At 40.7% G+C, this 22,572-nt stretch overlaps 1 protein-coding gene across 1 annotated transcript in view; it reads left to right on the forward strand.

Annotated features, from left to right (window-relative positions):
• Nucleotides 1-22,572, forward strand: part of cdh6 (cadherin 6) — a 79,436-nt gene that overhangs the window by 22,196 nt on the left and 34,668 nt on the right. Inside the window, exons 2-4 of the mRNA XM_010740759.3 lie at nucleotides 5,638-5,962; nucleotides 21,094-21,388; nucleotides 21,531-21,650. Coding sequence (XP_010739061.1) covers nucleotides 5,741-5,962; nucleotides 21,094-21,388; nucleotides 21,531-21,650 — 637 coding nt within the window. The 5' untranslated portion in view covers nucleotides 5,638-5,740. The remainder of the gene's footprint in view (nucleotides 1-5,637; nucleotides 5,963-21,093; nucleotides 21,389-21,530; nucleotides 21,651-22,572) is intronic.

Raw genomic sequence — 22,572 nt, forward strand, 5'->3', positions numbered from 1 at the left:
CTTTCCTCTCAGGCATCTGCTGCTGAGCCACTTTAAAATTGAATAAATAAACAAGTGAAAAGATAAACATGTCATTCATTCATTCATTTTCACACTGAAAATGAATTATCTGCACACGGCCCAGTTCATCTGTTGTGATTTTGTTGATTTTGACTCCTTGAAGTGTCGGACTCCACTGCTACAGTGCTTTAACAGCATTTTGGTGACTTCACTCACACACACACACACACGCAGACACACACTAGAATAACTAGGCGATGTGGGAAATCCCTTTGAACTGGAAAACTTGAAGGCCCCGGCCTCTTTCACTGCACAATAATGGAGCAGTGAGGCTCGTTAAAAAGCAAGTGAAGGCGTCCAGCCAGAATCAATCAGTCTCCTGTGTGTTCTTCACCTGATTCAATTAAAGCCTTTTCATAAAGCACCAACTTAATGGGCCTAATGCAGCACAGGCGGAGAGGAAACATTAGACGGAGCAAGATAGAGACAAGAAACAGCAAGAGACAGGGAACAAGTGAGTGAGGATCCCTCAATAACATCAATAATTCACCTAAAAAGAAGAACTAAGACCTAAACATGGATCTGTTCAAACCAGTCAGGATTTACAATGCAGAATACTTTGACTGATCAGAATAAGATGCTTCTATGCTGGTGGAGCAACACAGTCATGTTGTGATGGTTGAAAATCACGGCTGCATATCAGGGCTGCACCCTAGTGCTGAAACTGTGAACTGATGTGGAGGATTATCCTTCAAATCAAGCTCTGCAAGGCCAGTGCACAATGTGCATAATTAGCTGATTAGTCACTTAGTCATTTTAATCAGCCAGGTTCGTGATCGTGTCTGTTCTCCCCTGATGAGCAGCCTCAAAACACACACTCTCACACTCGTTACGCTCCAAAAAAAAAAAAAAAAGGTCTTTGGGAACTCTACAAACGTTGATCTGGTGTGAACAAAGTGTTGCCATGCCGTGTCGACACAATGTAATGGGTTACATTTGTATGGAAAGTAGCTCAGATAAAAAAGAACATTATTTTTGCTTGTTGCAGCAAGACACTGACAGAGCTCTGTGTGGGAAGATAAAAGCACATTTCCTTTCAGTGTCGTAATTGCTGTGTAAGCGTTCCTTCCAGATCCTTCAATGTGAATGCGTATGGATTTATTGACCCAGTGCAGTTTTTAAGTGCACAAAGACGCTTTTTGAGTGTTTTTCAGTGGCTACAACGACTAAGTCAGTGGTCAATCTGATTTTTGGAGGAAAATGTGTATTTAAAACCAGGACAATTTGTCTCCCTGCAACGATGCATGCAGAGAGAGGAAAGAGATGTTCTCAGTAGGGAATATTTAAACATATACCTTAACCACTGCTGTAAAGCCACTCTGTAATCCGTACGGCTACAGACTACAGATGACTAGTTCACACCAGTGCTGAGATGACATGTTATTTCTAGAGAACATTTATATCCACCCTGGTGATGAAGGAGAGGCGGAAATGAAGAACAGGATAAGCCTAAATTTAATCTAAAGGAGAGATGAAAGACAGAGAGAAATGTGGTGACAGTGAGCCATTCAGTGCTCTGCCTCTTTGAGCCAATCAAATGAAGGTTAACATTTACACCTGGACTCAGTCCAGACCAAATGAAGTGTATCAATGTAACCATTATGTACAGTAATCATATCAACGAAAGCAAATTGAATCAAATATTTGCAAGAGATTTCTCACCAATTCAAATTTCTAGGAAACACTTTTATGAGCCGCAGTCCAGTGAAAACCAAACTCCTGGTAATGAAGAACAAAGACCTCTGTCTGACTCCAAGCTGTCTTCTCAGATAGCTAACTGTACCAGTTCATTTTACACCTCAACTTTAGTGTATGAAGTTCTGTAACAAGGTGCAGAAGCACAGGTCCTGCACAGCTGCTGCAAGATTTCTACTCCTAATACAACCTATGAAGATAAGATAATCAAACTTCTTGTGTCTTCTGCAGTGTCCAGTTCTACATTCAGATGTGTCAAACTCGTCCACAGTCAACCTGAAATATCTGAATGTGAAACTGAGCACTATCCGTGTGCAGTTAATTTGATAAACTATCTGCTGTGTTCTAGCTTTTTTATTAGATATACCAGCTTCTCAGTTGTAAAGTTTCTTTTAGTTTGCTGTGGTCAAGAGACATAGGCAGTGAATGAGAGAGAGGGAGTGGGAGAAATTGAAACAAATAACTCCCCCTTCACACACACACACACACACACACACACACACATGCACCACTCTGCAGCTAATCACAGCAATAGTGAAAATTCTCTTTGGGTTCATCACTACCACCTTACACATGTACTCCATTGTCAGGTGTCAGCTGTGCAGAGATGGATGAAGGACAGCAGGAGCTTAAAGAATGTAGTGTTAAAGAAAGTGTTTAACGTTACCAACATCATCACACGTACCATCAGTGGAAGTGCAGTCCTTTGTGAGTAATTCACACCTCTCTTTGTGTAAACACCTGATCCTGATAAACAAGGCTCAGTCTTCAGGAGTGGCAGACAGTGAAGATTACATTTATCTTTTAGATTTCTTAACCTTGTCAGCATCTTCTCACTGGTCTCAGTAATGCTCAGTGTCTCTGCCTACAGCTTCTCTGCTCTCCTTTCCTTGGATCTCTGCCTTTGTTGTGTTAATGTGAAACCATAGTGTGACTCTATTCCTTTTGTAAAACATCTTTCTCCACGTGTTACTAATGACTGTACAGCGGGGCGGTGGGAGCATGGAGTGCATTTATGTGTCGTCCTCTTTATGCCAGGCAAAAATAAATCTTTGTTTACGGAGAGACAGGCGTGCTAAATGGGAATATTCAACGTTCTCAGGGGAGAGGAAGAAGATTCAGCATGGCTGTGTAAAAAGTGTTGGGTCCGTTTATGATAGAGCTCTCTGTAGAGTTGTGTGTGCATGTTGACTTCAGTTTTCATTTCTTATAGGATTGTTCATGCAGGGTGCTAGGCTGTTTGATTTACTATAGCTGTTAGGGCACTGGGATCAAGAAGTATATATGACTTACCCCAGAATTATCTCATGTAATGAGCAGGAACCATATCAGTGAAATGTCTACTGTATTCATCACACTGTTTATGCAGCGATGGCAAACTTGTTCAGTAGTGCTGCTCATAAAATAAGCCTTTATTTCAGGCTATGTCACATGCATGCAATTCAAGATGTTGTGATTTGCAACTTCAACGCAACTGCGGTGAATCCCCGTGAATTCAGGGCGGTGTTGCAATTTTAACCAATCACTGCGATTTTTCCGCAACTTCCGCGCAGTCTGCCCGGGGGATTCAACTCGGCAGGTCACGGATGGCCACATGGTGCGGGAGGATCCCCTCGCAGGACCTCTCCCCGGCGCTGGCTGGCCTCCGCCGGGCGCATTTACTCCGCGGTGGTGCTCCACGACCGGCTCTGGGTGGGCTTGGAAAGGCTCGGGGGTGAAGGTGGCTTTACAGTGCCCGCCGCCCGGACCTCCCCGGACTTCCTGGGGCTGTGGACTTAGTGCGTGCCCCCGGTGCAACTGTCGAATCGCAACTTATCGCAACTTTCACTTCCTCCCGCAACAAAAATGTAAAAAGCACCGCAACTTTCAATCTTTTTTGAAAACCTCATGCAACATCAGGCATTTTAGGCTGCAACTATTTCAAAAAAGGCCTGTGAAATCCTGGTGGGACTGTTAAGGCAGGATTTCTCTGGAGTAGCAATGTTGCCAGCTGTGCTAAACATTCTCTCCGAGCTGCACATGTATTTTTGTGCCAACTTGGCCATCAAAGGGTATCTTCTTTGATTGTCACGCCACCACATTAAGGGATCAGAAGATGCATCAAGTGTATCTTCCTGGAGGAACTTGGTCAGCTCTGCATCAGCCTGCACTCTTTTTGTAACTGCAGCTTGGGAATGACCTGTGAGGTGAGCTCTTCTGTTTTGAAGGTCACTCAGCCTCTTCTTCTTTGTGGGTGCAGCTGTGCTGCAGCTCTCACCACTGGTACCTTCTCCACTTCCTTGTGGCTCTTTAAAGTCCAGCAGCTCTTGCACAAACTGATGTTTGACATCATCCAATGCCCCCTCCATGCTGCCACGATTGCAGGTGAGCTGTATTTTTCAGTCAGTACCCTGCACATGTTTCGTTTAACATTGGCTGTCAGTGCAGTGTCATCGGGTCCTGGAGAGAGAAGTTCACCTTTAATCAGTTCCACTACAGGCTTAACTGAGGACATCTGTGAAGTCAGCCAGTGGCTTCTTTGCTGCGTTGATGGACTCCAACACAGAAACATCCTGCCAGGTTGGGTTGAGGTGGCCATGTTTTCTGTCCTCAACCAGGACACGTCTTATGGCTGGGAGCTGGTCCAGCACCCTCTCTACCATCTTCTGCTTAATGCCCCATCGTGTGGCAACATCCTGTGGGAAAGATAATATAGGCCTATTTGTTATTTTTCATTAGTTGGTCTACATCAACAGTCTTAAACAAATATTACTTTTTACATTTCAATTATTTATCATTACTAATTTGTATAATACTTATATTGTTTATATATTAGTTAATATGCAACACTATATAGTGTCTAATTGGCCTCAGCCTGTGCCTTCCTCAGGTCACTCTTCTTAATCCAGCTCATGTGAAATATGTTGACCAAACGTCTACAGAGTCCTATGGCACAGGCTGTCTGATCTTTGTCGCTGTCCAGACTATGGAACACAGCAAGATGGAGGTTGTGGCCAAAGCAATTAAGCCATGGCCAGCCAAGATTGCAACCACAATGTTCACACCATTGTCTGTAGTGATGCAGCTGGGAAAACTGTGTGGTTATGCTTTAGGTGGGCATGCAAGTTTGTTGTGTTGCCTTTTTTTGTTGCCACCACTTCTGAACAAATTCGACATACGACATGTTGATTGGCTCACCCTGCTCATTCAGTTTGAAGCCGAAATATTCCCACACCGTGGCTGTGGCATTTGGCTTTGCAATCATCTTTTTTCCTTGCGTTTCTCCGCACTTGATGCACTCCAATGCTAGTGGTCCAGCCTCCACACACAGAGACAAAGAGACTGAATGACTGACATGAGGGGTCGCTCTGTTCATTCTGCTATGGAACAAAAGTGCCTAGGTGCTGAGACCGAGCACCGAGTGAACCCTCTTGTTATCCAACCTGCTTGGAGACGAGAGATGAGGAAAACAAACACGCATGCACATGGCAATATATCGAGGCCGGCAAAATTATTGAGTTCATTTGAATTTTTTGATAATCCGCCCAGGCCTAGTCAATACTAACTGGACCATGAACGGAACCCAGAACTCTTCTGATGCCAGTCTTGCTTCCAGATCCTGCATCCATATGCAGATATTTGTTCGTAAAGATTATTATTACCACTAAGACCTGTGTGCTGCAGCTGTAAACGATGATTAAGAAGCTGTTTGTTCCTGCTGTGTTGTTTCTATTTACCACTTCATTTACATACATTTCCAAATCAATAAGATGAAAATTCTGCACTCCTACATGAAGCAGGTGCCAAGAAATGCATAAATTGCACCACTGCCTCATCAATGCAGTCTTCTTAAATGTTTAGCCCAGCCATGTGCTCACTGCTGTTTCTCTGCTTCTTTTACAGCTCTTCAGGACTATGACTGATAGACTCACCTTCCAATTCAAGGTGGTCCAGCTGGGAAGATAAAACACTTGTGACCTGTACATCCTCAACCTCCTCTGGAAAAATGAGGACTATCTTACTGGGCTTTGTATGTGTTCTGTGTCTTGGCCCGTCCCTGTTTGCTTTGTCTTTGAATGGACGGAGGATTGAGGCGGTAGATGGAGAAGGAGCTGCAGCAGCAGTCAGAGTGGAAAAGCTGCTCAAAAGAGTGAGACGAGGCTGGATGTGGAACCAGTTTTTCCTGCAGGAGGAATACACAGGCAACGACTACCAGTACATTGGCAAGGTAAGAGCTGCTTTCACTGAACGTTGAAATGGCACCATATGGTAAAAAATCCCTTGATTAGTTGGAAAGACACTCATCAGTCATGTTTGTTTTCTTCTCTAAATTGCAGGCTGTATTAATATGAAATTATGCTGAAGTTAATCACTCTTTACCCATTTTTCCCATGACTTCTGTGCCTGCAAGCATAATGAATTCAATCACTGCTGATGAGCATTACCAGACAAGTGTGCTCAAGAATCCTGGATCTTCTACCATTTAGTATAGTTACATAATGAAGATACACACAGAAACAAAAGAAGTTAAAAGTGAAATTCATAAACAAAAAACAACAACCTCACTTGGTTCAATACACCATCCTGTGTGGTTTGCAGCTATAGCCCCACCTGCTCTGCTATGAGAAACACACTTGACATGGGTATTATCCATGTCCATACTGAGACTTTGTGACTTTCCTCTGCTTGTTCTGCTGGTACACTATGCTTTAGAATTAACATTAGCATGAGTATTATCCTGTAATCCTGTGGCTCTGAGATGGTATTAATAAATATTTTTAGCGATACACAGTAAGTTCTTAACCTGTATTTTATGCACACCTGAGGGAAAGAAAGATGTTAGCAAGGATGATGTGATCTGACTTCATAAACATAATAAAGTCTTTCACAAGATTTACAATTTAGAATACATTTGTATTATTCACAACCCTAACCCCATCATTTTATAATAGGAATTAGACATAATAATGTACATTTCACTTTATTGACCAATAATTTATGGCCCCCTTGGCTTTATGGTCAATATCTTCACTGTTAAGTCCATTTTCAGTCCTGTCATCAACCTTGTCTCCAGCAGCAGCAGCAGCAGCAGCAGCAGCAGCAGCAGCGTTGGGCTGTTTTCAGCAAGAACAGTCCTGATCTGCCCGCTGTTCGCTAGCTGCCAAACAGCAGGACACAAAGTTGGCAATTAGCTGGTGAAAATAGTGCAGAACTTCGTAGCTAAAGGCAAACATTTTCCTCGAGAGACCAAACTGGAGCTAAACAGAGAGTGACTATTGGACTTGCACTCATTATGTGACCAGAAACAGCAACTCCAAATGAATGCTATTGTTGCTCTGTGTCTCTGTGTAATGTCTGTGAAGTTCTGCACACAAGTGATTAAAAAAAAGGAGAGTAATGAAACTTTAAAGCTGCTATCTGTGGAATTTGAAGATTTTCAACTTTGGCACACCCCAGTGGTCCTGTAAAGAACAGCTGTAAGTCCTAATCACATACAAATCTGGAGCTCACCGTGGCAGCATTGAAAACAGTGTACAACGTGTATTTTAGGCAAGGTATTTTGGATATGTGGCGCACTGAAAGCACCTCCGCTGCAGGTCTACTTCCTCACACTGTCAAAATAATGTAATATCTCAAATTGTGTGAATTTTTTTTGCTCCTCCGAACTGTAAAGACTTGTGTTGATGATGATGTGTTTGTGGCCCTGCAACTGTGCCGTGAAGTACACATTCAGGACAGAGAGGCCGAGAAGCTGACAGGAAGAAAATGGCACAAAGGCAGAATGTGCAATGTGAAGTGAATATATCAGGAAGGAGCAGAGACTGCTCACCTCACATGCACAGACATCTGTTCATATAACTCCCATGCTGGATGTCTTCAAGTCACCACCACCTAGTTTATATCTCTAACCAAAACTCAGCTGATCCTCTCATTCTTATATACGACATGTTATCTGTCACTTTTATGTCTAGAGTTACGTGTTTTAATGCTTTTCAACCTTTTCCATAATATCCACATGCATTGTTATGTCTCAACATGTTCCACTGCTACAATCTTTGTACTGCTACTGTTAAAGCCTGAAACACATTGTTTAAAAATTCTAATAATTACATATATTATATTTACACTGGTGACATTTTCAGTGGTCACACAAATAGCCTGGTTCCTGTGAGCTTGAAGCGTGTACATTTTTGGTACTAAATAACTTTGCAAATGTTTTACCCTTAGCCTTCTACACCCCATAGTGTCCAAGAGTACCCTTCCTATAGTTCGCTCTAGTGCCTGGAAGTACACGACATTATCAAATCATTCCCAGTGTATCAAAACCTGTAAAATAAAATCCTAAGCTTTGCATTGTAGATTTACATTTAAGTTGTCATCAATAACTGGAACTAGAAAAATACATCTTTATCTCAATGAGTGATATATGAGTTTCTTTGGTGGGTTTCCTCCCAGTTTTCAAATCTAAAGATGTGTCGTCCCAGCTTTACAATCCTCTGGAAGCTGTCAGATCGTGTTGTCAGGCAGATCCTGACCCACCGTGCAGAAAGGAAAGACACAAAGACATTGTGAGTTCAGTCTTTTCCTCGCAGGGAGGACTGACCGGGTCGCAGCACATACATTTAAGAATCTTTTCTCATATAAGTTGCCAAAGATACAACCTACTATCACATTACTGTTGATTGTTTCAACAGTGTGGGTTGCTCTATATTTCATCACATAATCACTGTAGATAAACAGCAGGACTCACTTGGCTCTCACTGCCCAGATTGAGGCTGTTTTTTGGGGGACAAATCACTGAAGCGGGGGAATGACTGGGTCTTATTGACTTTTCCGCATTTAAATTGGCTGTTTTTTTGTCTCATTGTAGCTGTACTGTTTTTTGTTATCATGAATGAAATCTCTGTTTACAACAGTTTGAGTTTCATTAGTTTTCATTCTGTTTCTGAGATAGAGCTGCAGCAACAGAGTGTAGAGGGTTAAAAGGGGAAAACCGACAATGTCATTTATATACATTGTTTGGGAGCTAAGCCACCATGGGACACACAACATTGCTACTGATGAGATACAACACGACAACCTAGAATCCAGGACACTGCTGGGAAAGGGACAAGGCTGTTGGTGGCCCAAGACAGCATTCAGCATGTCATAGCACTTAGTAGTTTTACAGTTTGCTGCACTGCACCATGGGTGTATTATTAGAAATGGATGCCAGATCCAAAGATGGCACCTATTCAGTCCAGTGAGAATGCTCCATGGCGCGTACGCCAAAGTTTCGCCAAACTTCTCAGTTTGCCTCCTCCTTATGGTGCCCACTGAATATGCGCAGTAGTGTTAGTATGACTGGCCTGACCCGCAAGAGATTTTTATATCTCAAATATGACACATTCATGCACCAAACATTCATGACAGATTGTTTGCAGTTGAAGGTGTCCTGTCAACATTTTTTTTTTTGGAAGGCAGGCCTGAGTAGCAGTGCTGTATCCAGGTTCAATTATACAGTACAATAATACTACAATATTTCTAATGTATCCTTAAATCCAGTAAGTTTTCTTTTAATTTTGTGTTTTTCAAAGCTCAAAGCTTTCAAAGAGTTGTCCTAGTTGATACCAGGTGCAGTAGTAAAATGATGGTTGCTGTTGTTGTGTGTGTTGCCGTCGTTCTTGATCATAGATCTGCTCGACCAGTCAACATCAACAGCGCTGCTGGCAGTCACTGTACCTCCTCCTGAGCAGTGCCCAATTTAGAAACTTGTCTCCAAAGCAATTAGAATTTTCTCTAGATGTCATTCATAACCTTTACTGAAATGCAAAATGTGATGTCTAGACTGTTTTTTTCTGGTCAGTGCCAGCTTCTGCTTGGCAGATTGTAAATGAGGCTGTTCTGCTTTGCTGAATGTCAACTTTCTGAGGCAGTGTCATTATTTTTAATTCATTAATTGATGACTGTAATGAATGGTTGAAATGCTAAAATTTATTAACACGCACAAGAACACTGAACCTCATAAAAATGACATGAAACAAAATATATTAAAAATATACTGTACTATGACACATTAGAGCTGCAACGAGTACTTGAGTAATTCGAGTACAAAAAATCCTTGAATCGTTTCTGTCACAGATTATGCAATAGTATTGTTGTTTAAAATTGCAAAAAAAAAAAAGAAAGAAAAAAAAACTTGATTAATGGCTGAAATATTCGGTAAAATACTCAATTCCAAAAAGAATCGATAGCTGCAGCCCTATTACACATACTGTATTAGAGCATGACCGATGAGCCACAAAAATCCAGCATCACTCATTGTCTGCATACAGGCATACACAAAATCATTCTTGTTTTACTTCATCGGCAAGCAAGGTTTCATCCATTCATTTAGTGTAATAATAATAATAATAATAATAATAATGATAATAATAATAACAGTAATAATAATAATAATAACAGTAATAATAATAATAATAATAATAATAATAATAATAGGCCATCAGATCTGTAACTGAATAGAAATATTATCTGCATCAACCATGACTGCTGCTGCTCTACCAGAACTCTCTGCAATACTCCTGCATATACTTCCTATTCCTATGTATTTCCAAGATTTTCATATATTCATATAGTGTAGTATATCTTGTATATATATATATATATACTGTAATTTCATATTTATTCATACACTTCAACATTCAATGCTACACTTAGACACTATCCGTTCACATTCCTACAGTGTACAGTACACACACTTATTTTGACACTAATACATCATTTTTGTTTGATTTGTTGTGTATTTATTCTCTCCAGATTTGACTTTTATTTTATTGTATTTGAGTTTTGTTATTGCATCTAGAGATCTGCTCCCCTTATCCACCCTGTGTCAATCTACAGAACATGTAATAGACTAAAAATGGGAAACAAAGCGTGATCAAACTATTTTAAAAATGGTTTAGAAACATGTGAGGCCTCTGGTGGAGCTGCATATGAAACATGCTGTCAGCTGATGTGTGATTGCTCATAATAAGGTGTGTAATGTTCACTTAGCTCGTGCAGAGACAGCAAAGGTATGTGGGGATGTTCCTGATCTAACCGGCTGCTCTGTTTAATATCGAGGAGTTTCTCACTCGTAGGCCTATTAGTGAAGTTAGCACACAGTGCAGAGTGCTGATAGTTGGAGTTGTGCTGTTTGATCAGTAGCCAGATGCCGGGAGGTATTGTGCTGCTCTGTATGAAGCCCGCTGTCTGACAGCACAAAACAAAGTAAGCTTTGAAACAAACAAGAGTTTGCCATGATTGAGGTAAACACAGAGAGAAGCGAGACAGAGTCAGCAGACTTTCCCTCCCCGCTGTGATGTTGCCTTCACTGCAGGGGGTCTGCTGGGTGCTTCAGATATGCCATAGTGACAACAGTATGGTTTGGAGACAGATTAGCAGGGATGAGATGTGTTCAGAAGGGGCAACAGTATGGTTAGGCAAACATTCATAACTTACTCCTTTTACTCCTGATACCATGGAGTATAGACATTTAAAAATCATCTGATACAGAATATTCATCCAATTTATTAATATTCAGCTGCACAGCAAGCATTACCTTCAGATACATTCAGCTTCACATCAACCTTTTCCATGCAAGTAAACAACAAATAACAAATAACTCCAGGCCTAAACCGCCACAGTCCAACTACAGCTCCATGTTCAGGAGCCAAAATCTGGAAGTATTCCATAAAGACATAAAAACGTGACACAAGCAGCTTTGTGTTCATACACAGAGTCAGCATGGCCAGCGAAAGCTTCAAAGATCATTCTTTCTGTCTTCCATAGAAGAAATAAATGTATTTTTTACATCCAGTTAACTTCCAGGATGTGGTAACACGGCAACCAGAAAGAAGTGAGTCAGAATGAATCAGACAGACCGCTGACATCCATCACACTTTACAGACCGCCCTCCTGCTTCAGCTCTCATCTACTGTACTTACAGGGGGTGTACAATATCATCACATTTCCCCAGATGATGCATGCACAAGTCTTTTATATATCATCCTAAGAGTCAAGTGCACATTCTGCAGCCCTCAGACAGATGTGAGAAAAGCACTTTATGCATTTTTCATACATTTGACGTCTAATGAGTGATTTGTATCCGTGGATATTTTTGTGCTGTTCTTTCCACATGGCCTTGTGTTTTAGTCAACTATGGTAATACGGGAGCTGTGTTTTTATATATGAATACAGTACATTGGTTAACATCCAGTTCCTAAGAAAAAGCCACCAGGGCAAACTATTCTTCAGTATCACTTACACAAAAATTACAACACGAGTGTAACCCTGGATCTCTGAATCCTACTGGCACAGTAAGCCCACTGCTGCAGGGTTTTTCAATAAGAGTTAGAAATAGCAATGAGCAGAAAAAGTCTTTCTGTGGTAACTACTAAATGTGGTACCACTGTCAGCATGAAGGTGATTGTAAAAAACTGTAAGAGACAGCAGTATGGTAGAGATATGGTAGCAGAGACAGTGATCTGGGACACATAAGGACTCCAGAAAGCATACTCTGCTCTGGAAATGCGCTGTGGTGAAATGTCTGCAGGCTTCGTCAGCTCGTGTTAGGTGAAAGCACGGAGGTGTTGCAGCCCTGCAGACTGACAGATCAAATCAGACTGAACACTGCTGGAGAGAACAGGCAGCAAGGATCAAAAGAAGAGAGGGAGGGAAAAAGGGAAAGAAGTTGAGAGAGTGAGGGGGGGGGGGGTATGCACAGAAAAGGTGGCGCAGAAAGGGTGGCGTTAAAAGAGTAGCTGAAAAGAGGAGGGCATGTAGAACAAAAGAACAACAGGCAAGAAACAAGAAGAACAAGAAATGAGCTCAAAGAAGAGGAGACGTGAGGGACAGCAGAAAGAGAAAGTCTGCTGACAAGTAGAGAAGGAAAAGGTGAAACACTGCAGGTCGACTCCAGGAAGAAAAGCTGAGCTTCCATTCACAGTCACAGAGAGGAACATTTAGTGCAGTTTCCTGCTTGCCTGAAGCAGAATATAGGATAGGGAAATGAAACATATATATAGTATATCATCACCCGTTGAATAATAAATGAAATCTGCTTCGTGTGATGTGCTCAATGAATTGTTGTTGTTTGTTTGTACAAAAGTGTAAAAAAGAGGCCAAGTGAAATATATATCATCAGAATATCCCTCCCTGCTGAGGAGTTTGATACTGAAGTCCAGTGTTTTTCATATCATTTCATGATATAGTCAATAACTCAAATGAGAACTGTTGAATATTTATTTGTATTTATTTATTTACTTATATTTACTTATACATATATATTATGGATAAAATAACAACATTGAAACATTGTTTGGTTGATCAAAATGGTCTTACACACCCAAAGATATTACAGTAAAGGGATAAATATCTCAGCATGGAAAGTTTCTGTTAGTTGATACACAGTAGTTATGATCTTAAGGTACAACTGTGGCCCAACCCTTAGCTGTCTAACTGTTGTATTGTAAGTGTGAGTCATGGTTTTGTATCTGTCAGTTGTTGATGATGATGTTTATTAGAATATCTGGTATGATGTGTCCAATATATAATTCACAGTTGTCTGATCATATATGGTTCATTCCAATATCACAGATGTTCATGGTCTACTCCCTGTGCTGACTTTCTCTGAGGTTTTCCAAGGCTCACTTTTTATGGCGATGGATTTGTGGAGGGATTCATGCAAAGATCAAAGCTGTATTCATCCACAGCACTGTGGACTTGTTAGTGCGTTAGTTGTGCGTTAAAGTTAATTATTAAAACAATCCACTTACATCGTATGATTTGGTTGCTCAGAAAAAAAGCGAGTAAGAGGATCCTGTTTGGGATTTTTTGTCAAACCGTTTCCAATATGAAGAATGTATTTGATGTTTATCGTAAGCCACCTCCATCACACACCGTGCGTTTTGATGCACAATCTTACAAAACTGTCTTTAGTTCAGGTGTCAGACTGACAGACTGATCAGCTGTTTCCTCATGGCTCCCATGGCTCTATAATCCATTGATGATGGCTCCACACAGATCTGATGGAACCTTCCTCACATTAATACATCAAACAAACACAAATGTCTGATTAACATCCTGTTTATGCACTGTTTTTTAACCGATTCAGATCTTGCGACTGGAGAATTGGCTCCACCCACTGCTTATCTTGTAAACTAACTCCTAATACTCACTTAACAGTAGTGGAGTGAAATATTCATTTGCATTTTCTTTTGCTAAATTCCTCAAAACTCACCGAAATGTGATACATTTGGATAGATGGCTGTAGATGATCTTTCAAATCTGTATGACATAAAAAATAAAAAAAAGGCAATCTAGCAAGTTTTCTGGTATAACAGTATAATGTAGGTCACATCACGGTTATGTGTTGCCCATATATTTGTCATTTCAGACATCTGGATAAGCCTTTATCCTGGCTTTGAGAACACTGCTACCAGCAGTACTCTAATTGCATACAGACGGTCCTGGTGGCCCCACAATTTCTGTCAGCTTCCTCTGACTACTATAGTAGTCATGCAATCATGTAAGGGCAACAATGGCCCCAAGATCCATTTATTGGCACACTACCTTTACTGGTAGCCCACACAGTCAGAAACCATCTTCACCTATCTTCAGAATATATTTATGATGTGAACATCATGTATGGAATATTATCATGAGGAAACCTGAAAAATACAGTGAATTTAGAAAGCAGCTCAAATGAAAATTTCATTCACATCTGTTGTATTAAGATTAGATTTACAGAGATCTTAAAATCTTTAACTGAAACTACAGGCAGTGAGAAAATAAAGAAATAAGACGGAAGAAACTAAAGTACTTCACTGTGATCAGTAGCATTATCACCTTTGTGCTTGCTGAAACAATCATGTTGAATCCTCAGTTTTCTGCATAGTGCTGCATTATCACTGCATCTGTTCAACAAGCTGTTCAATGATTCCTTTGGCTCACAGGCATGGGCAAAAATAACTCCTGAATTTTCCAAAATTCCACTCAAAGGTGAAGAAAAAAAAAAACCCTCCTGTAGGAGAGGAGGAGCTGGTAAAACTGAAAATGTGAAACATAGTGGCTCCAAATGTTTTCACTGCACATGACACAGACCAAAGGCAAAGACACAATCCCTCCACACTGCTGATTTGCAATGTTATCTTCTTTTATGTGTGTGTGTGTGTGTGTGTGTGTTTGTGTGTGCAGCGTGTGTGTGCAGCGTGTGGTTATGTGTGGGGTTATCAGCAGTGAGCCAGGAAGACCCTGAGGAAAAAAATAGCTTTTTGCTGTTTTTGAAAAGTGTGGAAGTGTGGAAGAGTCTAATTATCCCCCCAGTCTCATCAGAGTTGTGGAAAATTTTGTTTAGAGTAGTTTAGTTGTTCCCAGAATCATCCATCATCCACCACAACAGAAGTCCAGCCTAACCAGAGATTAAAATTTTATTAAAATCATTATTCTCCACTGGAGGAATCATTTCAGTTCAGTGCAGCATTCCACTACAGTCGTCCCTCGCTATAACGCAGTTCACTTTTCGCGGACTCGCTGTTTCGCGGATTTTTTTAGTGTAATTTTGCATGCTTTATTTTTACAGCGTACTGTACAGTATGAACCCGCATTGTGTTCTGTGTCCTAAATTGGCTAAAGGAGAACCGCACATATGTTTTGCGTTCTGATTAACTAAGGAAGTACTGTACGAAATGTGTGTAAAAAGGTGTATAAAAGTGTGTGGTTAGGGGTTTTACGGCCTTAAAACATGTATAATAATTGTGAAACTTTAGTTTTTTGCGGGTTATTTTTAGAACGTATCCCCCGCGATAAACGAGGGACCACTGTATTTGTTTCATGCATACAATTACACTCCATTCAGACAGGATTTTAAAGCACTCTTAACTAAAATCAGCTGGAATGTCTTTGTCAGCCATCTTTCTTCATTTAAACAAGGACTGCACACATTTTACACATCAGTCAGTTATCAGGGTTATCTCTGTTACAAACTGTTTAAAAGATGTGGCTATTAACAGACAGGGATGGTCAAATAAAAGGATACAATTGAGCTGTATTATGGGAAGTGGAGTGCAGTGTCATGACTCATACTATGGACTGAATGTCACAATATCCCAGGCTGTCAAGCTGCCATATCATATGAAAGTACAATACTAGATGGCTACAGGCCCTCTCTGATAGTGGAAAATAATCAGTAGTTTGTGGAGTAGTGGAAATAAAGAGGGTGCTGAAACTGTAGACCATGTAAAGAAAAATGGACGTAGTAATGGACAGCTCTAGCCATCGCCATCTTGGCAAATGGGCAAAGAGATGGAGCTGAGGTGAGCCAAAGAAGTCTAGTTGCAGAAACCAGCTATAAATGTCTGAGAAAAAATTGGATGGTTATTCAGAGGTAAGGAACCTGGCTGTGTGTCAGTACCCCTTGGCATACCCAAGGGGTACTGACACTGTTACTGAAGCAGCATGTGGTGGATCAACACCTCAGACTTTCTGTTAGCTTCCCTTTTGATTTGTTACCAATCTGTTATATATATACCAATTAAAATCAATGTGAACATAAACAGAACAGTGACATGCAGTATTATGTCAAAATCAATGCCAATAAAGATGAAGAAGGCCAAAATCTTTACTCTGTTTGGTCAAATCACAGACATGGAATCAGCAGCCCTCCTGGGGCATTGATTTCTGCATTGTTATAACATGAATGGCTTAAGCAGACCCTGGTCCTTTTTTTTCTTTTTTTTTTTTGGTTCAGGGGACTTCTGTGGGAACAGAGATATAAAGCTGAAAGGAAAATCCTCTCATTGACAACCTAGCAAAACTCCAACAGGCAAAGTCTGCAGATTTTGGTTTTTGTAGAGGAAGAAGAGGTGTGAGTCAGCACTCTTGTTTCCCATCAAGGCTCATTGGTATGGGCAGGAAAGTGAGTTTTGAAGGCCGGAGCTCAAAAGCTGACCCAGTCATTGAGTTCTTGGTTATGATAACAGCCCATTAAGTCGGCACATAACAAACTGCGGACGGTGCCATGCCATTGTCCCAATGGCCCATTATTCTGAAACCCCAACAGACCAAAAAATGTTCCATTGGACTAAAAGCTCATTTGTCCAACAGGTTGTTATTCCGAAGGCCTGTACTTCTGAAAATGGAACATAACATGGAATTTTCTATCCTTAAGTTACACAAGGTCATTTGTGAGCCTTGAGGTCCTTGGCAGTATTAGTTGTTTGGCTTTGACTGGGTGCCAGCCTATCTCAACACTGTGGTGTCCAGGGTCGAAGAGACCTATTGCTTCCTTCCTAAACATAATAGATAGCTTGCCATTGACATTTCAATCTGCGTAAACAGACATCTGTGTCTCCAGATTAGAATGTGTTGACAATAACACCTGCATGGGTAAAAACATTCTATTTGGCTAAATCTGGGCGTATAGTATTTGTGGTGTTATCTTTGGGTTTAAAGTCTATCGACCAGCATGAGTTTGGCAGAACGTGAGACCGACTCAGGCACTTCTGATGAACTTTGAGAGTGTCTCTAATTCTCCTTGGCCAAGCATCAATAAATAATACAGCATAAGACATCAGAGGCTCCTGAACACTTTCTTCCTTCCTGACCTCACCATTGACCTTTGACTTCAGGAATTTCTCCACAACATTACATATATAAATATATAATCTTTTCCTGAACCCAGCCAAGTTGTTTTGGTGCCTAAACCCAATCAAACTGTGACTGCTTCACAATATTAACCACATGTTCATTATTGTCACCATGACAACAAAGGTCACCTGACCATTGTTGCCATGATGATGACCTGATTTTCCTCTACATTTAAATAAACAATATTAAGATACTAAGGGAGAAAAATCTCTGGAGAAAATGTTTATTTTGGGAAAAACTGGTTATTGTTGCAGTGGGTGTTTGATTTTGTGATAATGGTGATTTGAAGCGATTGCACATACAAATTACACATACTGCTGGATGTTTTCATCAAGTGCTAAAGGAACACCCCCATATGAGCCATAAGATTGTTAGCCATCAAGCCCAAATCCTTGTCATTTTAGCTCAGCTAGCCCTATCAACAAGGAACGGTATTAAAAGTGACCAAATCATATCAGCAGCTCTCTGTTGGAACTTGGCAATAAATAATATAAACCCAAACTGGTGGTGGATTTGGAATTTAATACAGGTAGCCATGGCCCCCAATGACTGACTCCCATAGACTTTAATAATCCTGTTACTTTCAGTTCAAATTGTTTATCTAGCAGTGAAATAAGAGAGCTGCTGGTATGGCTGTAGACTCGTAGTCTGGGTTTTATATTACTGCAATTAAAACCATTGCTTACATGGGTCAGAGCACAGGCGGTTGATAAAAGGCAACTATAGCTGAAGAGTGAGGCATACAGATGTATTCATTGGAAATAGTCCATTTTAAGATTTTTTTAAGAGTTTGTTTGGAGCTATATCCTTCATCAAAAAGAGCAAAATATTCTCCACAGCAGAAAAAGATTGAATAACCTTGTATTTGATATTTGTAATATGGCCATCTGGAAGTCCAAGAATGAGGCACACAGCGTCTAACTCTTATAAACCCCACCAAAAAACCCCAAACATTTATTTTATACAGCATTCATATGGCAGAACAGCATCTTTGTTCTTTGTTAGTGTTTACAGCGCAACTTTGTTAGATTCCGGATGGTTCATGCTTTAAAGCCTCTGACTTAACCTGGCAGGAAGTCTGGGTCGTCCAGAACAGGAGGAAGATGTTAACTGAGCATGGCCATTTTAGAGACACTGCTCACCCTCACGTGAAAATCTTCCACATGAATAAGAACAGAAACCATCCAGAGTGTTTTCCTCCTTTACCAGAATGATAAGAAGTGTCAGCCAGATATTTCTCCAGCACTGAGTGGTCTCTGGTATTCAGATTGCTTGATAATGACAACAGGCAAAATTTAATTATTTGATTAGATTTGTTGGCTTTTGTCTCTTTTTAAAGCTCTATTTTCACCTTTTCTTTTTGCTCCATTCTCTACAACATATACACCAAAAGAATGCAGACTAGAGTAGCTGGTAACATGTCACGTTGCAGCCATGATGCTGGTTTGTTCCATCCTCCACACAACATCAAACCTAACCAGGAGCGTTTCAGTTTTCCCTCCAGACTTAGTTAACTTGCCCAGATTTGGTCGTTTTCTTTGCTTATCTGCTTCTAATATGTAAATATTACATAGTTAAATTGTATCCCTTCTGTCTGTTTTTACAATCAGAAGTTTGCACAGGGTATTTTACAGAACAGACATGTATTCTCCACAGAGCCGAGCAGTAAGCCGCTTCTGGGATACTTCTGAACAGTGAAACAGATTGTGGTGCATCCGGTGGGGTTTGATTAGCTGTGGTGGAGACGGAACGCATTGTATCTGTGCTCAGTGGAATTTAACCCTCAGCATGACTGGTTTTAAGGTTAGGGTTACATACAGTATGTTAGACATTGTGGAGTTTGCCCACTTTGTCCTATTTTATCATTTTGACCATCCCTGTTTGATACTCACATCTCTGGATCTCCAGAATCTGTCACAGGCCGGTAAAACATACAGTATTCATACTTGAGTGGAATCTAATCAAAACGGGATTTAAAAGTTCAGGTTAACGGGTCCCATGGGAATCCAGTGCAGATTCAGTTCTGTAGCAGGCTGCATATGTCATCGGATCATATTTAATTTAACAGCTAGAAAACTCTGTATTAATCCAGTTTGGACCAGATCCTTAAAATATTGGACCCTCATATAAATCTATTCAAACACTTTGCTTGTACATGTAAGTAGCTCACACCTTCCACAGGTAGTGGAAAAAGTAACAGCTATAATGGCTTGCTCACTCACACACACACACATCCACACACCCACATACACACACAGGTATAATCAAAGGTTTCACCCTAATACCTGGCCTGAAGGAGTAAAGCAGGGATGAAAGGTGAACAGCAAGCCACACGGAGTCGAGAGATACAGAGAAAGACAAGAGGCGAGAGAGCGAGCCGGGTTATTGCAGGGTTGAGCGTAAAAGCAGCAGATCTCACAGCCGATCCGATAGATGTTTACTCCTTCAGGCACAACACAATCTCTGGCTTTCTGCTGCTCTCTCTTCATTTTCAGCCAGGCTTCTTTGCCTTCAGAAGATTCTTCTTTTGTTCCTCACTCTCAAGCTGACTTTTGTTCTTTCTTTTCGGTTTCCCTCTTTCTTCTTCCTTTCTTCTGTCTTCTGTAAATGTGTCACCATCACCCACTGGCTTGTCCACCTTCTTTCCCCAACATCCATGTACAATCAGTAAGCTCCTTCCATCCACAAGCTAGACGGAAAGTTTCAATTTAAACAATCCTGTCAGAGGCTAAAACACTTGCTCTGTTTGTAACAGAGATGTAGAATTACGCATGCTTCACTGGCACGGCAAATTAAAAATGCCCAGGGGTAATGCACACGCATGCGTTAGCTCATTGCGTTGACTCATTCCGGTCCACTCAAGCTGAACGCTCATACAGGTCAGTGTTTAAGACACTCATACATATTCAACAGGTCCTCCAAACTGAACAACTTAGTCACACGAGTCATCGCCTCACAAATAATCTATAGTTTTTAGACAACAATGGAGCTCTGCGGCACAAAGGAAGAAGATATATCAGGCTCTGACACACACACACACACACACACACACACACACACACACACATACACACAATACTTGTTAGTATGACACATTCATTGTTACTTTGGGTCTACACCTGACAAAGAATATCACTAGAGTCCTTTGATGTCAGGGAAGGATGGCGGTCATGGTTAAACGTATCGTTAACTGTCAACAGGAAATGAGAAACCAAATCACGCTCTTTGTCACCTGACCTGCACGAGGGTTTGCTTGATTATAAATGTTACACTACTTCTTTCAAACAGTAGTCATGTTCTATTTATCCGTCGTGATCAAAGACAAATGCTGTTGTTCTGGTGAGGACGGTCTGCCTACATGTTCAGGCAGCAAGGTTCACAGTGAGGTTTGAGGTGGAAAACCATAATAATATAAAATAGAACATTTTGCTCATTTTTGACTTTATTCTCAAAGTCTCAGACTAAAAGTGGTCGCTCATATAAGGGACATGGGAAAAACTCTAGAACATTACGTTGCAGGAAGAACTGAACAAACAGGGCAAACTTTCTTTTTTCAACATAAACTACAGCAAAATCCACTGTCATAGCAAACAAGTTTAGAAGTTTCATTTAGACTAGGAATAAAAATTTGGTTTGTGGAAGTTAATTTATTCAGAGAATGATAATTCATCTGTCTGTGTCCATCTGCAGCTCCAGTCAGACCAGGACCACGGAAATGGCGTAGTCAAGTATGTTCTGTCTGGTGAGGGGGCAGGCACCATCTTCGTCATTGATGAGAATAACGGTGACCTGCATGCCACTCGCCGCCTGGATCGCGAGGAAAAGGCTTTTTATATCCTCAAAGCCACGGTGGTGAACAAACGGACGGGTCAGAAGCTGGAGCCCGAGACCGAGTTCACCGTCAAACTCCACGACATCAACGATAACGAGCCTCAGTTCAGCAAAGAGATTTACAGCGGGAGTGTGCCTGAGAGGTCTGACATCGGTAAGGATGGCTCGCACTGGGCTCAGTTGTTGCAGGGAGAGAGTTTAGATTGTTCTTTACTTATAATTTTAATGAACATCCCAGGATTAACACAGATCTGGTGATATTTCTCGTGATTGTGATGTCAATGTGTGTCTCTCAGGTACATCGGTCATCCAGGTGACAGCTACAGATGCTGATGACAGTATGTACGGGAGCAGTGCCAAACTGGTGTACAGCATCAGTCAGGGACACCCATACTTCTCTGTGGACCCAAACACAGGTATGTCTGACAGAACCTCTGCTAACTGATATCACTTCCAGTAAGAAAATAAATAAAAGCTGCTGGAGGCAGCTCCACATGCATCTTACCTTCCTTTGCTGAAATTAATATTTAATTTACCTCCACTGTAGAAAGAAGCAAGTCTTTATTTATATTTCTTTATTCGTAATGTCCCACTTTATAAATATATCTCATCATATTTTACTAAGAAGCCTCCCTGATCTGCTCCTGATTCTGTTCACTTCACCGCAGTGCACCTCAATTTCAAATGATTGCTGTCTTGATTTAGTATAATGTTAATTTCCGTGGCACTAATTCTATCAGAACAGCATCAGATTCATGTCACGCCTGCCCTCCTTTTCTCTTCTATAACAGAGAAGTAATGTTTTCATTCAACAATCATCAATCATCCCTTTGGTGAAAATGTGAAGGCAGTGTCAGGTTTTATTGACAGTGGTTTGATTGCAATTAAAAAAAAAAAAAAGTGAAAGTGAAACAATAAAAGCATGTAAGCATTTCTGAAAGTGAGAGCACCAGAGTGGTGAGCATGATGTGACTGATGGAATTAGTGCTACAGTAAACTGGATTTATATTATAAGCCAACCCTTACCACTGTTAGCGCCGTGTTTTCAGCATCTGCCATTCATTTATTTGTGCTGCTGAATATCTGAATATCGGGTTTAAGATTAACAACTGGTGATGAAAATGATTGTCTACAGGCCCATTAATTAATTAGTCTTCTTAACTTCTTAAATATTAAGTCAGCAAAATATACATATAAAATAGATAAATATGGTATGAATTGAATTTGTTTGGCAAATATATTTAAATTAGAAGCTGTCTGAGAATAAGTAAGAGTAAGGGCTATATAACTATTAACTATTAGATGGTTTCCTTTATGCTAAGCTAGGCTAAACATGTC

Source organism: Larimichthys crocea, chromosome XVIII, assembly GCF_000972845.2.
Source record: "Larimichthys crocea isolate SSNF chromosome XVIII, L_crocea_2.0, whole genome shotgun sequence".
In the NCBI taxonomy this organism is placed as follows: domain Eukaryota; kingdom Metazoa; phylum Chordata; class Actinopteri; family Sciaenidae; genus Larimichthys; species Larimichthys crocea.